Genomic DNA, 16750 nt, shown 5'->3' on the forward strand with positions numbered 1-16750 from the left:
TCTGTGGCTGCTGTAGACCAGACAAGACAATGCTTGCCTCCCCTGAGCAATAATGTCAACGGTGCGGCTATAGTGCTGAAGTTGCATATAAACCACCTGTAGAAGTTAGTAAACCCCAGGAAATGCTGCAGACCTTTGATGGCCTTAGGCAGATGCCATTTGAGAACGGACTTGATCTTTTCATTATCCATCGCCACCCCGTCTGCACTGATAATGTACCCCAGTAATGAAGGTAAGAATTGATGAAACTCACACTTCTCCATCTTTCCATACAGTTGGTGATCCATCAGGTGCTGTAGAACTACCCATACATGTTGCACATGAGACGCAAGCGTGTCAGAATATAACAGAATGTGGTTGATGTAGACAATCAACCACCAATTTAACATGATTTAACACATCATTAATGTAAACTTGAAACATAGACGGACTATTGACAAGCATGAACAGATTAACTAGGTACTCGTAGCGCCCTGTAGTGGTAGAAAAGGCATTTTTCCACTTGTCCCCCTCCCGAATGCGAATTAGGTTGTATGCGTCACGTAAGTCGAGCTTGGTAAAGTACTTGGCTGATCGGAGTTGTTCGAGGGCAGCTGGAATCTCATTCAAATGACGGTAATCAATAGAGGGCCGTAATCTTCCATCCTTCTTTTTCACAAAGAAGAAGCAAACTGATGTCAGGGAAATGTTTCGCTAGTTCCTCTGCAATGTGGGTACTTATGGCTTCAGTTTCGTGTTGAGTTAGGGGAAAAATGCTAATTCTGGTTGGGACTGCACCCTGGGATGAGATCGATGGCACAATCACTGGTGGGATGAGGAGGAAATTGTGTGGTTTTAAATTAGCTGGAAGCTTCAGCCAGGTCTTGATATTCGGCTGGTTACCCCTGAATGGGTGGAACTTCGCACTTGTTGGGCTTAGGAGGAATGACGGAGGAATGATTGAGTGGAAATGAGGTAACAGGCAGTCCTTGTGACATGATCCAGACAATTGGACAATCTGTCTTGTGGACCAGGAAATATGGGAATCATGTCTCTCCAGCCAGGGCAGATTAAGGATTCTGGAGTGAATCGATGGTGAAAAGGTGAATTGTCTCAGTATGAAGTGAACCAGTCTTTAGAGCAGGGGTGCCCAACCCTTCTCTTGGTTGGGTGACTGTCCTGCAAAGTTTGGCTCCAACCCTAATCAAACACACCTGCCTCTAATTTTTAAGTGAGCCTGAAGACCTAAATTAGTTGCTTCAGGTGTGTTTGATAAGGACTGGAGCTAAACTTTGCAGGACAGTCAATCGCCAGGAGCAGGGTTGGGTACCCCTGCTTTAGAGTGAATGTTCAAATACCTCACGGGACTGCCGTAGAAAGTTCTCGAAGGATGGGAAAGACATATTTGCACCCTCCCACACCGTAGTTTCCCAGTCTAGCGCTCTTTCAGTCAACAAAGAACAGACAAAGGGGACTTGGCTTTTATCGGTAGGATAGAGTAGAGGTTGTTGATTTATGAATAGTGAACATTGCAGCAGGAAGCCCTTACACTTCTTAGGCGTGCCGTCGTATTTCTCTGGAAACAACAGTCGAGGGCTGGGAGCGGATTGGCTGTGGGTTGAGGTGTTGAGTGGGTGGCGTTGGCTCAGCGGTGGCCGGAATAGACAGAGGTGGAGTGCTTCACAAGGCCGTAACTTCTTTCCCAGCTCCTCCGTGAGTGAGGTGAAATGCCTCAATTGTTGCTGGTGGGATGCTAACATTGATGCTTGAGCGGAGACCTCAGTAGTGAGTTGATAGACAGCTGCTGTATCTTGTTGTGGTGGAGTCTTTTGTAATGAGGGTTGAGAGGCACTAAGATTCATTTGCAGCTTTTATTAAAGAGCAGTGTCAAACAGGTGAAGATCAGATAACAGCAGCGCCTATCAGAGACAAATCCAATCTCAGAAACGGTTTACCTGGCAGATGTTGGCAAAGAATCACAGAATAACAATAACAATCTGGGGTTGTAAACATAGAATCAGGATACAAGGGAACAATTCTCAGTAGTGCTAGCCTTGGCAAATCAAGACTTCGCAGTGAGTGTGAGTCCGGTGTCTGCTTAAGTTGGACACTGAAATGGGAAACACCTGTGCTGGCAATCAGTCTCAGGTATGGGGTGTTATGGGAAATGCAGTTCTTTAAACTAATACCGGTCCCCTATGGTGGAGTTCAGGAAGGGCCACAGAGGCCGGATTTGTGACATAAGTCACAAGCCATTTATTACATTAATATTAAATACAGTTTTTTTTAAATATACTTTATTTGAAGTACAGTACAAGTACACATCCAATAAAATTAAGCACATTTGTTTCACAAGAGGAACACTTAATTTTTTTTAATACTGTATTTTATTTCAGTTAACATTTACGTAGAATTTTTTTTTTTAAAGGGTTAGTTCGCCCAAAAATGAAAATTATGTCATTAATAACTCACCCTTATGCTGTTCCAAACATGTAAGGCTTCCTTTTATCTTCGGAACACAGTTTAAGATATTTTAGATTTAGTCCGAGAGCTCTCAGTCCCTCCATTGAAGCTGTGTGTACGGTACACTGTCCATTTCCAGAAAGGTAAGAAAAACATCATCAAATTATTCCATGTGACATCAGAGGGTCAGTTGGAATTTTTTGAAGCATCGAAAATACATTTTGGTCCAAAATAGCAAAAATGACGACTTTATTCAGCATTGTCTTCTCTTCCGTGTCTGTTGTGAGAAAGAGTTCAAATCAAAGCAGCCTGGATATCCGGTTCGTGAACGAATCATTCAGTTCATCAAATCGAACTGAATCGTTTTAATGGTTCGCATCTCTAATACGCAATAATCCACAGATGATTCCCTCTGAGTTCAAACAAACCAATATCCCGGAGTAATGCATGCACTCAAACAGTACACTGACTGAACTGATGTGAAGATGAACACCGAGCCGAGCCAGATAATGAACAATAGACTGACTCGTTCACGAGTGAAGAACAGCTTGCATCGGTGTTCGGATCACCAGTAGTTCTTTCGGACAGTTCGATTCAATAAACCGGTTGAAGAAAACGGTTCACCAGTTCTTTTGCGCCCGACGTAATGGCGTCATTGGCGATGATTGCCCTTCATTCAAGCCTTTGGTTTACCCGCCCTCATAACACTAGCACAGAATCAGTTCAGAATCAATCACCAAAAGAATCAGTTCAGTTCAGACGCTCTGTGTGTCGGTCTGCTTCACGCTGAATCACACATGCGCAGTATCATCAGCTCCTCGGTTCACGAATCAGACGCGTCTGACAGAAACGGTTCTTCACTCGTGAACGAGTCAATGTTTTGTTCGTTATCTGGCTCGGCTCGGTGTTCATCTTCAGTTCTCTCTTCACAGCAGTTCAGTCAGTGTACTGTTTGAGTCGATTAATTACTCCGGGATATTGGTTTGTTTGAACTTAGAGGGAGTGTCAGCCACATTAAAAAAGTCATTTGTGGATTAATGCGTATTAGAGATGCAAACCGTTTAAAACGATTCAGTTCGATTTGGTGAACTGAATGATTCGTTCGCGAACCGGATATCCAGACTGCTTTGATTTGATCTCTTTCTCACACAGACACGGAAGAGAAGACAATGCTGAATAAAGTCGTCGTTTTTGCTATTTTTGGACCAAAATGTATTTTCGATGCTTCAAAAAATTCCAACGGACCTTCTGATGTCACATGGACTACTTTGATGATGTTTTTCTTACCTTTCTGGACATGGACAGTATACCATACACACAGCTTCAATGGAGGGACTGAGAGCTCTCGGACTAAATCTAAAATATCTTAAACTGTGTTCTGAAGATAAACGGAGGTCTTACGGGTTTGGAACAACATGAGGGTGAGTTATTAATGACATAATTTTCATTTTTGGGCGAACTAACCCTTTAAGGTTTTTAGTTTAGTTAACTATAATAACCCTGGTTTGACACTAAAACAGTTCCATTTGAATAACTTTGTGTATAAATGTATTTAAAAATGTATCTGGCAATTAAGCTAGCTAGTTTTATTTCCTCTTCAAAGCCGAAGCCTGGTTAGTGTGAAGTTTAGCCTGTGTCTATCCAGCTGTATCTGAGTTCTGCTGACTAATAATCAGACGGGAATAAGCTAAATTTAGGATGAAGAACCATCTTTTATATCTGACAGACACAAAGACATACAGCCTCTCCTGAACACAAACTCCTCCTGCTCACTATTGTGTTTGTCAGTCTTTTCCACATGGAATCAGAGTGAAATGTGAAGGTATTAGTGTGGGTGAAATCCATCGCATTAATAATGGATGGCAAATGGCCGTTCTGACAGTTCACAAACGGCCGTAACATCATTAAGGATCACTTAGCAGGAGCACTTTTCCCGCTTGTGCCACACACAGGCCATAAACACAAGGAGGGGTAATGTGTAGATATATGAGTGCTTCATTCCTGTGTCTGCCTCTCTTTCTCCTCAGTAAAGGAAAACAAGAGTTTGTCCCATGTATTTCTGTCTCTGTGTTCTGGAAGTGCATGCGGTCCCAAACCACTCAATAGCCTTTTGAAACCTTTTTTGTTTTTTTTGGTGGCACATTCCACAAATACTGTACATTTTGATGTGTTAATACTTTTTTCCTTAACTTTAGAGGCATAAATTCCATGTTGTTTTGTCAAATATAATTTACTTATATATTTATTTATGATTATTTAAACATTTAAATATATTGCGCAAACAAATCAACAAACCACATGATTTGTTGTGTCTTATCCAAAGTGGACAGGTTGAGTCCCAAAAATATATTATTCCAGGTCTGGGGTTTGGTCAAATCTTATTACTATAACCAATGAATAGTATGTAATATTAATAATAATAATAATACAGCTACAGCAAAAAACTAAATGCATGTGTGTGTGTGTGTGTGTGTGTGTGTGTGTGTGTGTGTGTGTGTGTGTGTGTGTGTGTGTGTGTGTGTGTGTGTGTGATGGTTGCTGCAGTGAGCTAAGGTGATGTTACCAAGATAATTCACTCTCACCTGGCCTGTTGTGTTACATCTCCACTGCAGAGCTGCTTACAGATGGTGTGTGTGTGTGTGTGTGTTTAGTCATAGTTTGGAGACAAATTTGTTCCCAGAAGTGAGCTAAATAAAATAAAACATCTCCTTAGGGAAATCCAGGGATGTCCTCAATTCAAAAATGTATTTTTGTGTTTTGTATTGTGTTTGTAATTGGATGTAAAAGTGACATAAGCATGTTTCATGTTTAAAGATAAATTTAACCTCTGAATGACTAATTTGCTGTTTGAAACTCCACATATGAATGTCTGCATGTATAGTTCAGTTTAGACAGTTTACAAGACTGTTTAGCGTCAGTTTTTATCTGTTTTATTTGTGGGGGGTTTCATTTGTGTTTATAGCTATATCTGGCAACACTGCATCGCCAGCACTTAAAGCTGCAGTAGGGAACTTTTGACGCTCTAGCGGTTAATAAACAGAACTGCTTGCGTCTTGCGGAAGAACATCGTAGCCGGAACTACTTCTCTCTGTTTATGTCTATGAAGAATCACAAAGGTACTGGGTTACTCCGCCGCGGTATCCCCGAAGCAATCTAAAATAGTCTGAATATAAACACTTATTATAGGTGCACCCTAGTGATTCAGGACAAGCTAAAAACACGGTTTGGAAAATGGATTCATGGTGTACTCTCTTATTATGTTCATTTTTCTACATTTTGAACACAAACAAAGTTACGGACCGCAGCTCTGATTGGTTGATTTTTAACGGGGAGATGGAGTTTCTGCAAATGGCAATAGGACGACTGGGAGGAGCCAGAGGAGCTTGATTTTTTCACAGATTATCTGTCTCATATTCTACTGTCAGGGCATAATGACAGGTTTAATAAATATGTAAAAAATGTTTTTTTACAAAAGTTCCCTACAGCACCTTTAAACTGACAGTAATCAAAAAAGCCCATTGACAGGTTATTGCTGACAGTGTAGCACATTCGGTAAGGGAAGCTCAAAAAATAAAAAATAATAATTGGCATCTGTCAGAAATGTTATCAGTGTTGCCAAAACCAGTATCATTTAACACTAGCACACAGATCTATGGAACAAGTAGGTTAGAGACTGAAATGAAATACTATATTGATGATCCCAAACAAATGTATCATCAATATAGCAATGATTATTGAAGAAAACTGTATGTAACTTGGTATGAATCTTGAAAGTTTTTTTTTTTTAGGCATAAATCTAACAACATTCAGCGAGGTTCAAATCCATTTTAACATATTAACCAAGTGAGACATTCATATGGAAAATAGTACTCAAATACAAATAGTTTAATTTGTATTTCAGAAACAGTTGTTGTTTGCGTTGCATGTGAGTGTCTCAAGAGACTTGTCCTTTTTTCATGGACTTTTGTTTATGTTGGTCTGTCTTTCTTTCCATTCCTCTCTCTCTCTCTCTCTCTCTCTCTCTTTCCCTGTTTCTTCCTCTCCTCCCTCCCATGTGTACCGCTCGCTTTGTTGAGGCTGTTATTTGGAGCTGACAGAATCAGGGCTGAGATTCAAATATAGGAGGAAGCATCGCCATGGCCTCTCCAACCAGAAGAGCGTCTCCCACCAGCACAGAACTTCCATTCATTTCCTCCTCTATTTCTTTACAACTACATTGATTTCAGCGACCACCTTCATCATTCCACCCACGGCAATGTGGTTTTACGCACTGAGGCATTTGCTTATCTTTACACTATTATGCCTTGTTTATGTCTTATTATTTCCGCCTACCTCACAACGAGGTGGTGTTGTTTGATAACCTTGGGCGTATCTTGATGTTAAAATATGTCTGATGGATAAATGATATCCATGGTGCAGAGAGGGAGATGATGTATGTGCTGTAAGGGGAAAAGGAGAAGCCGCGAGGTGGTGGTGGTGGGGGGGGGGTGTTGTGTGCTATATTTGGTGTTGCAGTGAAAGCGAGAGTGGGTGTGAACCGACTTCATCTGCCATCAGAGACTCGCTAAGAAAGGGGTGAGGGGTAAACATCTGCACACAGCTGAGTTGGGCTTTGAACATGGGAAGAAAATGACGGTGTGGATGTGGGCTTTTGTAAGGCAGCAAATCCAGTCCTTTTCCAAAACCGTGGTGATGTCATAATGGCAGCAGACGAGTATGACGGTGATTCAGTGATCAGAAGTTATAGACCTATACTCCAGAGAAACTAATGCGAAGCCATCTTTAGAATTTTGGGTTTGAGCTTCCGTTTTAGAAGCAGCTCTGTATATTTCTATGGCATTGTTGCTGGGGAGTAATTAGCCGGTGAAGTGGATTTACTTATTGTTAGGTATGTTACGATTCACTCAACTCGTGCTGCGATATGATTCATGATACTGATTCATAAAATTCATGTAAATTACCCCATGATTTATTCACCCTCAAGCCATCCTAGTTGTATATTTCTTCTTTCAGATGAATACAATCAGAGTTGTATTAAAAATGTCGTGGCTCTTCCAAGCTTTATAATGGGATTGAATGGTGGTCGTACATAAGGCTATATAGCAAATAATTATTGCTCTTTATTATTTGAACAAACCCTACAATTAGCATATAAGTCATCATTTATTTGCTTGGGCCAAACAAATAGAGGTACACTTAAATACTCCTTTGACGTAAGGCTTTGTGTATTTAGGTCCCGCATTAAGTGTTATCAAGAGAGTTGGCCCAGAAATCAACCACCTAGCAACAACCTAAAACACCCTAGCAACCACATAAATCACTCTTAACATCCTGGAAACACTTAGCAATTTGCTAAACACTCAGAACACTTTATGCTAAAAACATGCATCATAAATAGTATTCAGAAATTATAATAAGTGTGTCCCAATCATGGTATGTTGAAACAAATATCACAAAGGAACCCAAAACACTGTAACCAACACATAGCAATTCGCTAAAATAATCACCCTAGCAACCACATAACAGGGTGCTAAAAATGGATTGAAATGTGCAAACACACAAGATATTTTCTTTTGCTGTTTTTCTGTGAGCAAGCCAATATATCTCAATGAAATCAATATCCTTCACTAAAAAGAGAACATTACATTGAATTATGTTTGTGTTGTGAGGAAGATTAATTGCTAATGTTGGATGACTGCTACACAGAGACAGTGGCGATGAAACGCCGCTCACAATGAAAGAGCTGAATCTGCAGAAACAAGCCTTCTGTTCAGAGCCGGAGACAGTTAAATATGCTAATGTCTGCACTTTCTCACCTTTGGCTGACGTGAATACAGTCGATAAGGGTGTGTGTGTGTGTGTGCGTGTGTGTGCGCTTTACCTCATACATCGTCAGTATGGTATTGTTCAAACAAATGTTTGAATACTTTGTAGATGGCATTGAATTTTACTAGGATGCTTTATGGAGCAGTGCATTTTTGGAGATTTCCGCTCATAGTGAAATATTACTAATTAGTAATAGATACATAAATAAGTGTGTGTTTATTATTATCAGCATTAACTAAGAACACTGTTAAACTGGCTGATTTAACAAACTGACCGAAGAGGTAGTGCACACTTTTTTATTTTAAATAGTTATGCATATATTAATTTCAGAAAATGCATATACTCTTGCATATATCTTTTTTTCTAGTATTCATTTTTATGTACAGTAGGGTTTGAGAATATGAAACCACTAATGTAAAAGTGTTCACTTTTCTTATTTATTTTATTTGCAAACTATTTATTGTAATTTTGTAATGATCCCAATAATTTTACAGTGCTTCAATGGAGACAAGAACATATGAGCTTTTATATAAAGGAGCCACATGAACAATATTTACAAATTTATTAGTGATCTAAAAATATAATATACTTACAGAATGTGCAGAATAGACTACAGGTATCTTACATTTTTACAATCTGTAATATTCTTATTCATTATACATTTTTGTTATAAATTTTGTTTTTAAATCTCTAAACTTTGTGTTATATTTTATTCAATTAGATTTTACAATAAATTTTGACAAAGATGATTGTTTCAAATGTTGATGGAATAGTTGAATAGAATGGTATAGTTGTGAACAACACTGCTGAAAGAGTTGTTTGTTGGTGGTGATGATGCTAGTATAATGTTTTCTTAAGATTCCTTATTTCCGTCCACAGTGAGATTCAGTCATTTTTCCCCTGCTCGCTGTAGCTTGGCTAGTCCTGAGGTGCTCATTTTCATCCCTCCCTCCATTTTTCCTAGTTCTACCAGCATGTACCACCCGCTTGCATTTTCATTTGTCTCCTGAGTTCCTCTCTCTCTCTCTCTCTCTCTCTCTGTTTCTGGTCTTCTCCTTCCCTGCTGTGAGGTTCTCAGGGCAGTCATGACTGCTCTGTTTTGGATGCTGGATCTCGGTGTTGTTTTTGACTGGCATTGAGCGCCAGTTGATTGTTCTTGGACCAAGAACAATCTTCAGAGTGGACCAGGAAAGGGTCACTAACCAAAGGACTATGATTTGAGGGGAACTGGGGTCTCTCTTGCGCTCAGAGAGAATGAGATAGCATTACAAACAAACCACTAACCATTCTCCTGAAGAAGGTAGGTGGAATTTAACTGGTTATGAATATATGGACAGTGAATTAGAATTTCAGAGAGAGGTTATGTTTATTGTTTTGATTGATTATTATATGGTTTGTGAGGGTGTTGGTCTGGATGCACACATTTTGGAACCAGATTCCACTTCATTATCATCATGGTTATAGAAGATGTTGGCATCGCTTTGAAATGCAAATGATGCTGTTATTGCTATATTTGGGTGGGTTTTGTTGCACTATTATTGGTTGAATCATTGTTCTGAGCGTTATATGACTGCCTCGGGCTCACCGCTGTAGTGCTGTAGTAATCTGTCACCTTAGAAGCCATGCAGATGAAATCTGAGTTTGTAGTGTACGGGCTCTGTTTTTAGCCCTGTGGATGCTGTTAGTTATACGTTTCTTGGTTTGTTTGAAGCTGGCTGTGCCTATTAGGACTGTACAGACCATTGGAAAAGCATTTGATGACTCACTGACCATGAGCATTTCAGCTCTAGTGGTTGTACAGGAAAAAGAACAGTGTTTCACACTTATTATGCATTGCTAAATAAAGAGCATATAATGCAACAAAAGTTTTATTAACATTTTTCTCACATTGTGCACTAAAACACAAATAGTCATGCATTTTGACTATACTGTATAATGCTGTAAATCACGGTGAGTGTGATTTCACCAAGTACAACATGTTCCTGGATCAACATCCTTGTTGATCCTGGAAAAACATTCCAATCAGCCAATCAGAATTGAGTTATAATGTTTCAGGAAATATCTGTTTTAGGCTTACAACCAGGGTTAGGTGCTTCCACACTCTTGTTAATCAGCTATCATTTCCCACTGATTTTAGGAATAAATTATGGGTAGGGTTAGGTTTAGGGGTAGGGATTGGGTTAAGACTATATTTTTAGAAAATAATGTTGACCCAGGATCATCAAAAGATGTTGATCCAGGAACATGTCTTGGCAAAATCACAGCGACCGTAAATCACACAGTGTTAAAATATAGTAAATATACACTTACTAGCTACTTAATAGATACACCTTGCTAGTAGAGAGTTGGACCTTTGTTTGCCATTAGAGCTGTCTTAATTCTTTGTGGCATAGATTCAGCAAGGTGCTAGAAACATTCCTCAGAGATTTTGGTTAATATTGCCCCGATATTATTACAACGCAAATCTCCCATTCCACCACATCCCAAAGGTGCTCTACTGGATTGAGATACTGTGGAGCTTTGTTATTTGGCACATTATCCTTCTGGAAGTAGGCATCGCGAGATGGGTAGACTGTTTTCCGTCCAAGGGATGGACATGGTCAGTAACAGTACTCAGGTAGTGGTGTATAAATGATGAAAGTGTGTCAAGGAAATATCCTCAACACAGTTACCTGAGCTGTTGATCTAAGGCAAGATGAATCCATGCTTTCATGATGTTTGCGCCAAATTCTGACCCAGATGTTCAATTTTTGTGAGCTTGTGTGAACTGCAGCTTTTATTTCCTGGAGCGGCACCCATTGTTTTCTGCTTCTGTAGCCCATCTGCTTCAGGGTTTGAAGTGTTGTACATTCAGAGATGCTCTTCTACATACCTCAGTTATGAGTTACTGTTGCCTTTCTATCAACTCAAACCAGTCTGGCCATTCACCTCTGACCTCTGACATCAACGAGGCATTTTCACACACAGAACTGCTGCTCACTGGATATTTTTTTGGACCATCCTCTTCAAACCCTGAAAAAGACAGTTTTGTGCATGGTTTCTGAAATATTTAGACCTGACTTTCTACCACAAACAACCATGTCACATTCAAAGTCATTTAAATCACCTTTCTTCCCCATTCTGATGCTTAATTTGAACAGCTGATCGTCTGGAACAAATCTACATGCCTAAAGGCTTAAATGTACAGTTTGTACACGAGGGTTTGAGAACAGTGCGCCTGATGCAAATTTCATCACCAGAATGGTACACACCTAGCTGCACCAATGCGAAAGCCAATATCTATAGCTACAGCTTCTTAGCTGAAACAGTTATTCAGAATGATATCTACAGGGCTCTCAAGTCTCACGCATTGGGCGTGAGACCCACGCATTTCAACTCGTTCACACGCTCACACGCCACACCTTGTATTTCTCACGCAGAGACATTACGAGGATAATAATGCCCACCAAGTTGCGGCGCTATTTTTTAAACAGCGAAACGGGTAGAAGAATCAAGTGAGTTTCCCGAAGGCCCTGACATGCACCAGCTAATCAAATAAAATAAAAATATAGCTACCGATCAGCCAATCAGAAAATAGCATTGCTGTATCTGGGTAAGATTTTCACAGGCTCGTGCGCAAAACAGATTTAGACTCTCGCTGAAGTAGGTAACGTAATGGTTACAGAAGAGGACAGTAAGCATCCTAGTAAGTCATCTCACTATTGCAGGGGAATATATGTGTTCAGACATATATGATGTGACCCCCCCCCCCCCCAGTTTTGTCCAACTCCATTGACTTGACAAGACAATGACCCCGATTTTCACTAATGTTATATGTTTTTTTTTTTTTATCAATATATGAATTTTCTATTTTTTCAAAACAGTCTAAGATATGTTTTGGTCTGATGGTTATTATGACCCCGACCCCCACGCAATTTTGGCCATCGTACGTGGTCGGCCGTAGCTTTTGCGCCTATTATAAGCCCACTATTATTTTTATAGTTAACGTTATACGTTGAAGAGGATGCGGGGCTACTCTGACAGTTTTATATAAGAGACTTCTATAATAGGCCTATCCATAATACTTGTATGGCAGTAGTTTGAATTATTTTTAGTTTTTCTTTCCTTTTATTTTTACTGCACAACTTTCTGGTCCCCATTTTGAAAACGTTTTGCCTAAGCTATTTCATTATATTTTATCCAATGTATAATATTGATTATTGCATTCGTCTATTTCCAAGATGTCAGGGAAGAGGTAAAGGAGCATTCTTTCATGCTTTGCTCTAAGATCAGCTCCCTAAAAAGGTGGCTAGGTCAGAGGAGGAGACTGTGGAGAAGACAGTGGAGGAGGCAATTAGGGTGCCAGTAGAGGATGGGTCCATGGAAGAGACTGAGGAAACAGTGGAGAACCCACTGGAAACAGGGAAAAAGAGAGGGTTAAGTAGAGCAACCACCTATAGGTGTTCCTTTAAGAAAGTGGTCAACCCGATGGCCATTCATCACAAAGGGAACCACTAGCTCTTTTTAATGGTGCTTAGTCTGCAGACAAGAGAACTCCTGTGTCCATCAAGATGTGAGGGACATAAGCAGGGAGGATTTCAAATGCTTATGCTGAGAGGGTTTTCTTCATGGTGGGATTAAACAAGACCAAAACCAGGAACAGTTTAGCACTTGATGGAACCTTGTCATCCATCATGATAGTAAACATGGCTGGCCTGGAACCACAGTGCTTCAAATGGGAGCCACCAACCCCTGGCCTCAAAACCAGCTACCAACACCTACAATAAACAACACTGATTATTTTCTCTCTCTCTCTCTCTCTCTCTCTCTCTCTCTCTCTCACACACACACACACACACACATGCTGAATTAAATATTATTTTATTTGTAAGAATATGTGTCATTTATGAAATCAGACACCTGACCCCATCAACCGCCTGTCGCGCGGCCGCTGCCAAAATCTCACTCTGAACTCAGTTCAAAACTTGAGAGCCCTGTATCTACCGATATCTACCGAAACTTTCTAGGGTGTATTTTTTTGGCCACCGGTGTTCACGTACACCTCAAATGGACTGTACTTTGAAAGGTTATGCATACGATTGTGCATATAATGCTATAGCGTACACAAAATACTTAAGTGCAGTGAGTTGCTGCCTGCCATCAGTTTGGCTGATATTTTACAAGCAGTTCAACATGTATACCTAATGAAGTGGCCGCTGAGTGAACATTTCAACATAGCATCTACTGTACATTCATTCATTTAGTAGTATGTAGTATCTATTATATAGTATCTGCTTTATAACTTGTTTATTTCTAAAGGTTTATTTTAAAGTATTCATTTGTATGCTGCTGTGCACATAGATGGTTTTATTATGTGTGGACTGAGCTCTTAGGTTCTCATTCATTTACAAGTACTTATAAGTACTGTACCACACAAATAAGAGCACTTATTCCAAAAATTCTTTACAAATAAAGTAGAACATGACATACATACTGTTTAATTTCATGTTTAGTTGTGTAGCCTTAATGATATTGTAAAGTCTGTTTACATTTTGTATGTTTCTTTTGTCACTTCATCATTGAAATAATCTTTTGATTTTCTAGAATCTAAAAGAGTTTTAAATGGTTCATTATTTTATTTTTCATGTATTCTGTCTTCCTGTAAGCTATGCTTTGTGGTGATTGATGAGTGTTGTGACTAGCTAAGCTATGTTTGCATTGCAAGTCATGGTCTATTTCCTATGGTTTCCACTTCTCCGTTATGACAAATGTTCTTGGCCTCTCTTGTTCCTGCAGGGTTCAGCCGATTCGTACACGAGCAGACCCTCGGATTCCGACCTGTCAGCGGAGGAGGACCGCGAGGCGTATCGGCGTGAAGCCGAACGCCAGGCCCAGCTGCAGCTCGAGAGAGCCAAGGTTCCTCAAGCTCTTCTTTAATGGGCTTTTTACGTGTTTTTTTTTCACACAGTGGGCAGCAACAAAGTGCCATTTTGCATGTAGCTTTAGAAATGTGTCGGGACAAGGGATCATGCATACAAATGCAGTTCAAGCAACAAAATTTTCCTAGCATTTACTTTTTTTTACTTAAAGATTACTTCATTGGTTCTTGGTGGTTGCATATGTTGAAAAAATGGGATTATTAACATTGGTTTCCCTGGCAGTCCAAACCTGTAGCATTCGCAGTGAAGACGAATGTGAATTATTGCGGGGCTCTAGATGAGGAATGTCCTGTTCAGGGTGCTGCCATAAACTTTGAAGCCAAAGACTTTCTGCACATTAAAGAGGTGAGTTGCATGTGCAATACAAACAGACAGATGTGTGAAAGGTTTTGCAGGTCAGTCCTCTTTGCTAACAGTACCCATAATAGCTCATAATAATAGCGTTGAGCATGTTTTCCTTCATGTTTGTGTTGCAGAAGTACAATAATGACTGGTGGATTGGAAGGCTGGTGAAAGAGGGGGCAGACATCAGCTTCATTCCCAGCCCCCTTCGACTGGAGGCCATGAGACTCAAACAGGAGCAGAAACAACAGAGGTCTCTCTTTCCCTCTCTGTCAAGACTGCACAACTCTATATATTTCAGACACATTCGCAACTGTTCATTATTAACTAAAGTCTATTAAATAATATTTTTTAGATTTTAGTGGTGTATTAGTAAATATTGCACTTTATGTTAACTAAAATGAATAGTTAGTAGTGGTAAAATAGTGGTGTTTGTCATTGTTAATTCATGTTGACTCATTTAGTTAACTGCTTCTAAAGAAATAGTTTACCCAAAAATGAAAATTTGCTGAAAATTCAGGCCATCCAAGATGGAACAGATTTAGATAAATGTAACATTACATGACTTCCTAACCAATGGATCCTCTGCAGTGAATGGGTGCCGTCAGAATGAGAGTCTAAACAGCTGATAAAAACATCACAATAATCCACACCACTCAAGTCAAAAAGTCAATCCCTTGTTTACCTCTCACATCACAACCCACAGGCATATTTGTGTAAAGCTGTTTTGGACTGTTTTTGCTTGTAACTAGTGATTGTTCTGTGCATCTTTCTCTCCTGATTCAGATAAGACAACTTTTTTCACTGTAAAAAGCATGACTTGGATAGAGAGCAATTATTTTAGCCAGATGCAATGGTTTGAAGTAAAAAAAAAACATCTTGATGGATTTTTTTTTTGCTTCAGAACACATTAATCGATGGACTGGAGTGATGTGGATTACTTGTGGATTATTGTGATGTTTTTATCAGCTGTTTGGGCTCTCAGAAATATTACTATTATTTAGTAGAATGTATGTGATACTGCTACTACTGTTGAAAAAAATTATAAAACTTTATTTTTGACAGAAATAAATCACAATATTTCTTCCATGTTTTCATTTTTAATAGCAAATCCCCTTTATTTACCCAAAAATAAAATGTGTTTAAATTTCATTCATTAAAAGAACAAATTAAATTTGGGTGAAATTGTTTACTGTTCTTCATAATTATATAACTTGTAGAAAAACTTTAAACGCACTTGTAAATAATTATAAAGAATGGCATTGGTTTTATTTTTAGTTTTTTTTTGTTAGCATATTTTTGTGTTTTGCTTTGGTACCAAAATCAGTACCGAGAACCGTGGATTTTTACTGGTATCGGTACCAAATACTGAACTTTTGGTACAGTGACAACACTATGTTGCACACATATCAAGTAATATCATATAAACACGAAACACCTACTAAATCTGATGACTGAGTCCCCTTATTGTTATGGGAAAGCAAAGTATCCAGTGGTTACACATTTCAGAATTATTATTATTATTATATCATAAATGATCATATTTTAATGAAGCCGGATGTCCAGTTAGCTTACCAGTTCTGTGAAAGCATTTGCTGTAGCTCTGTGATGGTGATAAATTGTTTTATTTCTCCACAGGAAAAGTGGCAACTCCTCCTCAAGCCTGGGTGACATGGTCTCAGGAGGTTGGAGATCCACACCGCCGTCTGCAGGTGAGAGTGAGTATGACAGGGCCTGGACACCCTGCAAATGCAAATGCTACCCCAAGTGAGCAAAATATCAGTAGGGCTGAAGATCAGTGAGTTTTTACTTCCCTTGCTTTTGTTCTTATTCTTCTCTCCTCTTCTTAATGTAATGTATGTTCTGTCACAGGTTAAGTTTCCACAGTAAAAGTTCAGAATAGACTAAAAATACGTGCCATTTTGCTTCTAAAATCTTCTGAATGCTGTTTCTGATCTGTTCTTTTATTTTCAAAAGCCAAACAGAAGCTAAAGCAGGTAGGTGTTGATATGCATTTGTTGGTTATTTTATGATAATCTCTCTGTACGGTTGGTCAGATTGATGCATACAATTCTGATTTCAGTAGAATATGTGTCTTTAGAAATTTGTATACTTGTCTCGGTGACAGGTTTAGATGCTTTAAATAGTAAGATGATATCTGATTCTCATGCATCTCAGGAAGTATAGCAGTTTGTACCAAGATTGTTGCCAGTCTGTGTTGA

The 16750-nt window shown here is 39.3% G+C and overlaps 1 protein-coding gene across 4 annotated transcripts in view; it reads left to right on the forward strand.

Moving 5' to 3' along the window:
• The window catches only part of cacnb3a (calcium channel, voltage-dependent, beta 3a), a 41895-nt gene that overhangs the window by 10512 nt on the left and 14633 nt on the right, over positions 1-16750 (forward strand). For all 4 annotated transcript variants that reach the window (XM_026199362.1, XM_026199363.1, XM_026199364.1 and 1 more), the window contains exons 3-7: positions 14044-14163; positions 14409-14531; positions 14663-14781; positions 16167-16246; positions 16506-16525. In XM_026199362.1, coding sequence (XP_026055147.1) covers positions 14044-14163; positions 14409-14531; positions 14663-14781; positions 16167-16246; positions 16506-16525 — 462 coding nt within the window. The remainder of the gene's footprint in view (positions 1-14043; positions 14164-14408; positions 14532-14662; positions 14782-16166; positions 16247-16505; positions 16526-16750) is intronic.

The sequence above is a fragment of the Carassius auratus genome, chromosome 23, assembly GCF_003368295.1.
Source record: "Carassius auratus strain Wakin chromosome 23, ASM336829v1, whole genome shotgun sequence".
Classification (NCBI taxonomy): Eukaryota; Metazoa; Chordata; class Actinopteri; order Cypriniformes; family Cyprinidae; genus Carassius; species Carassius auratus.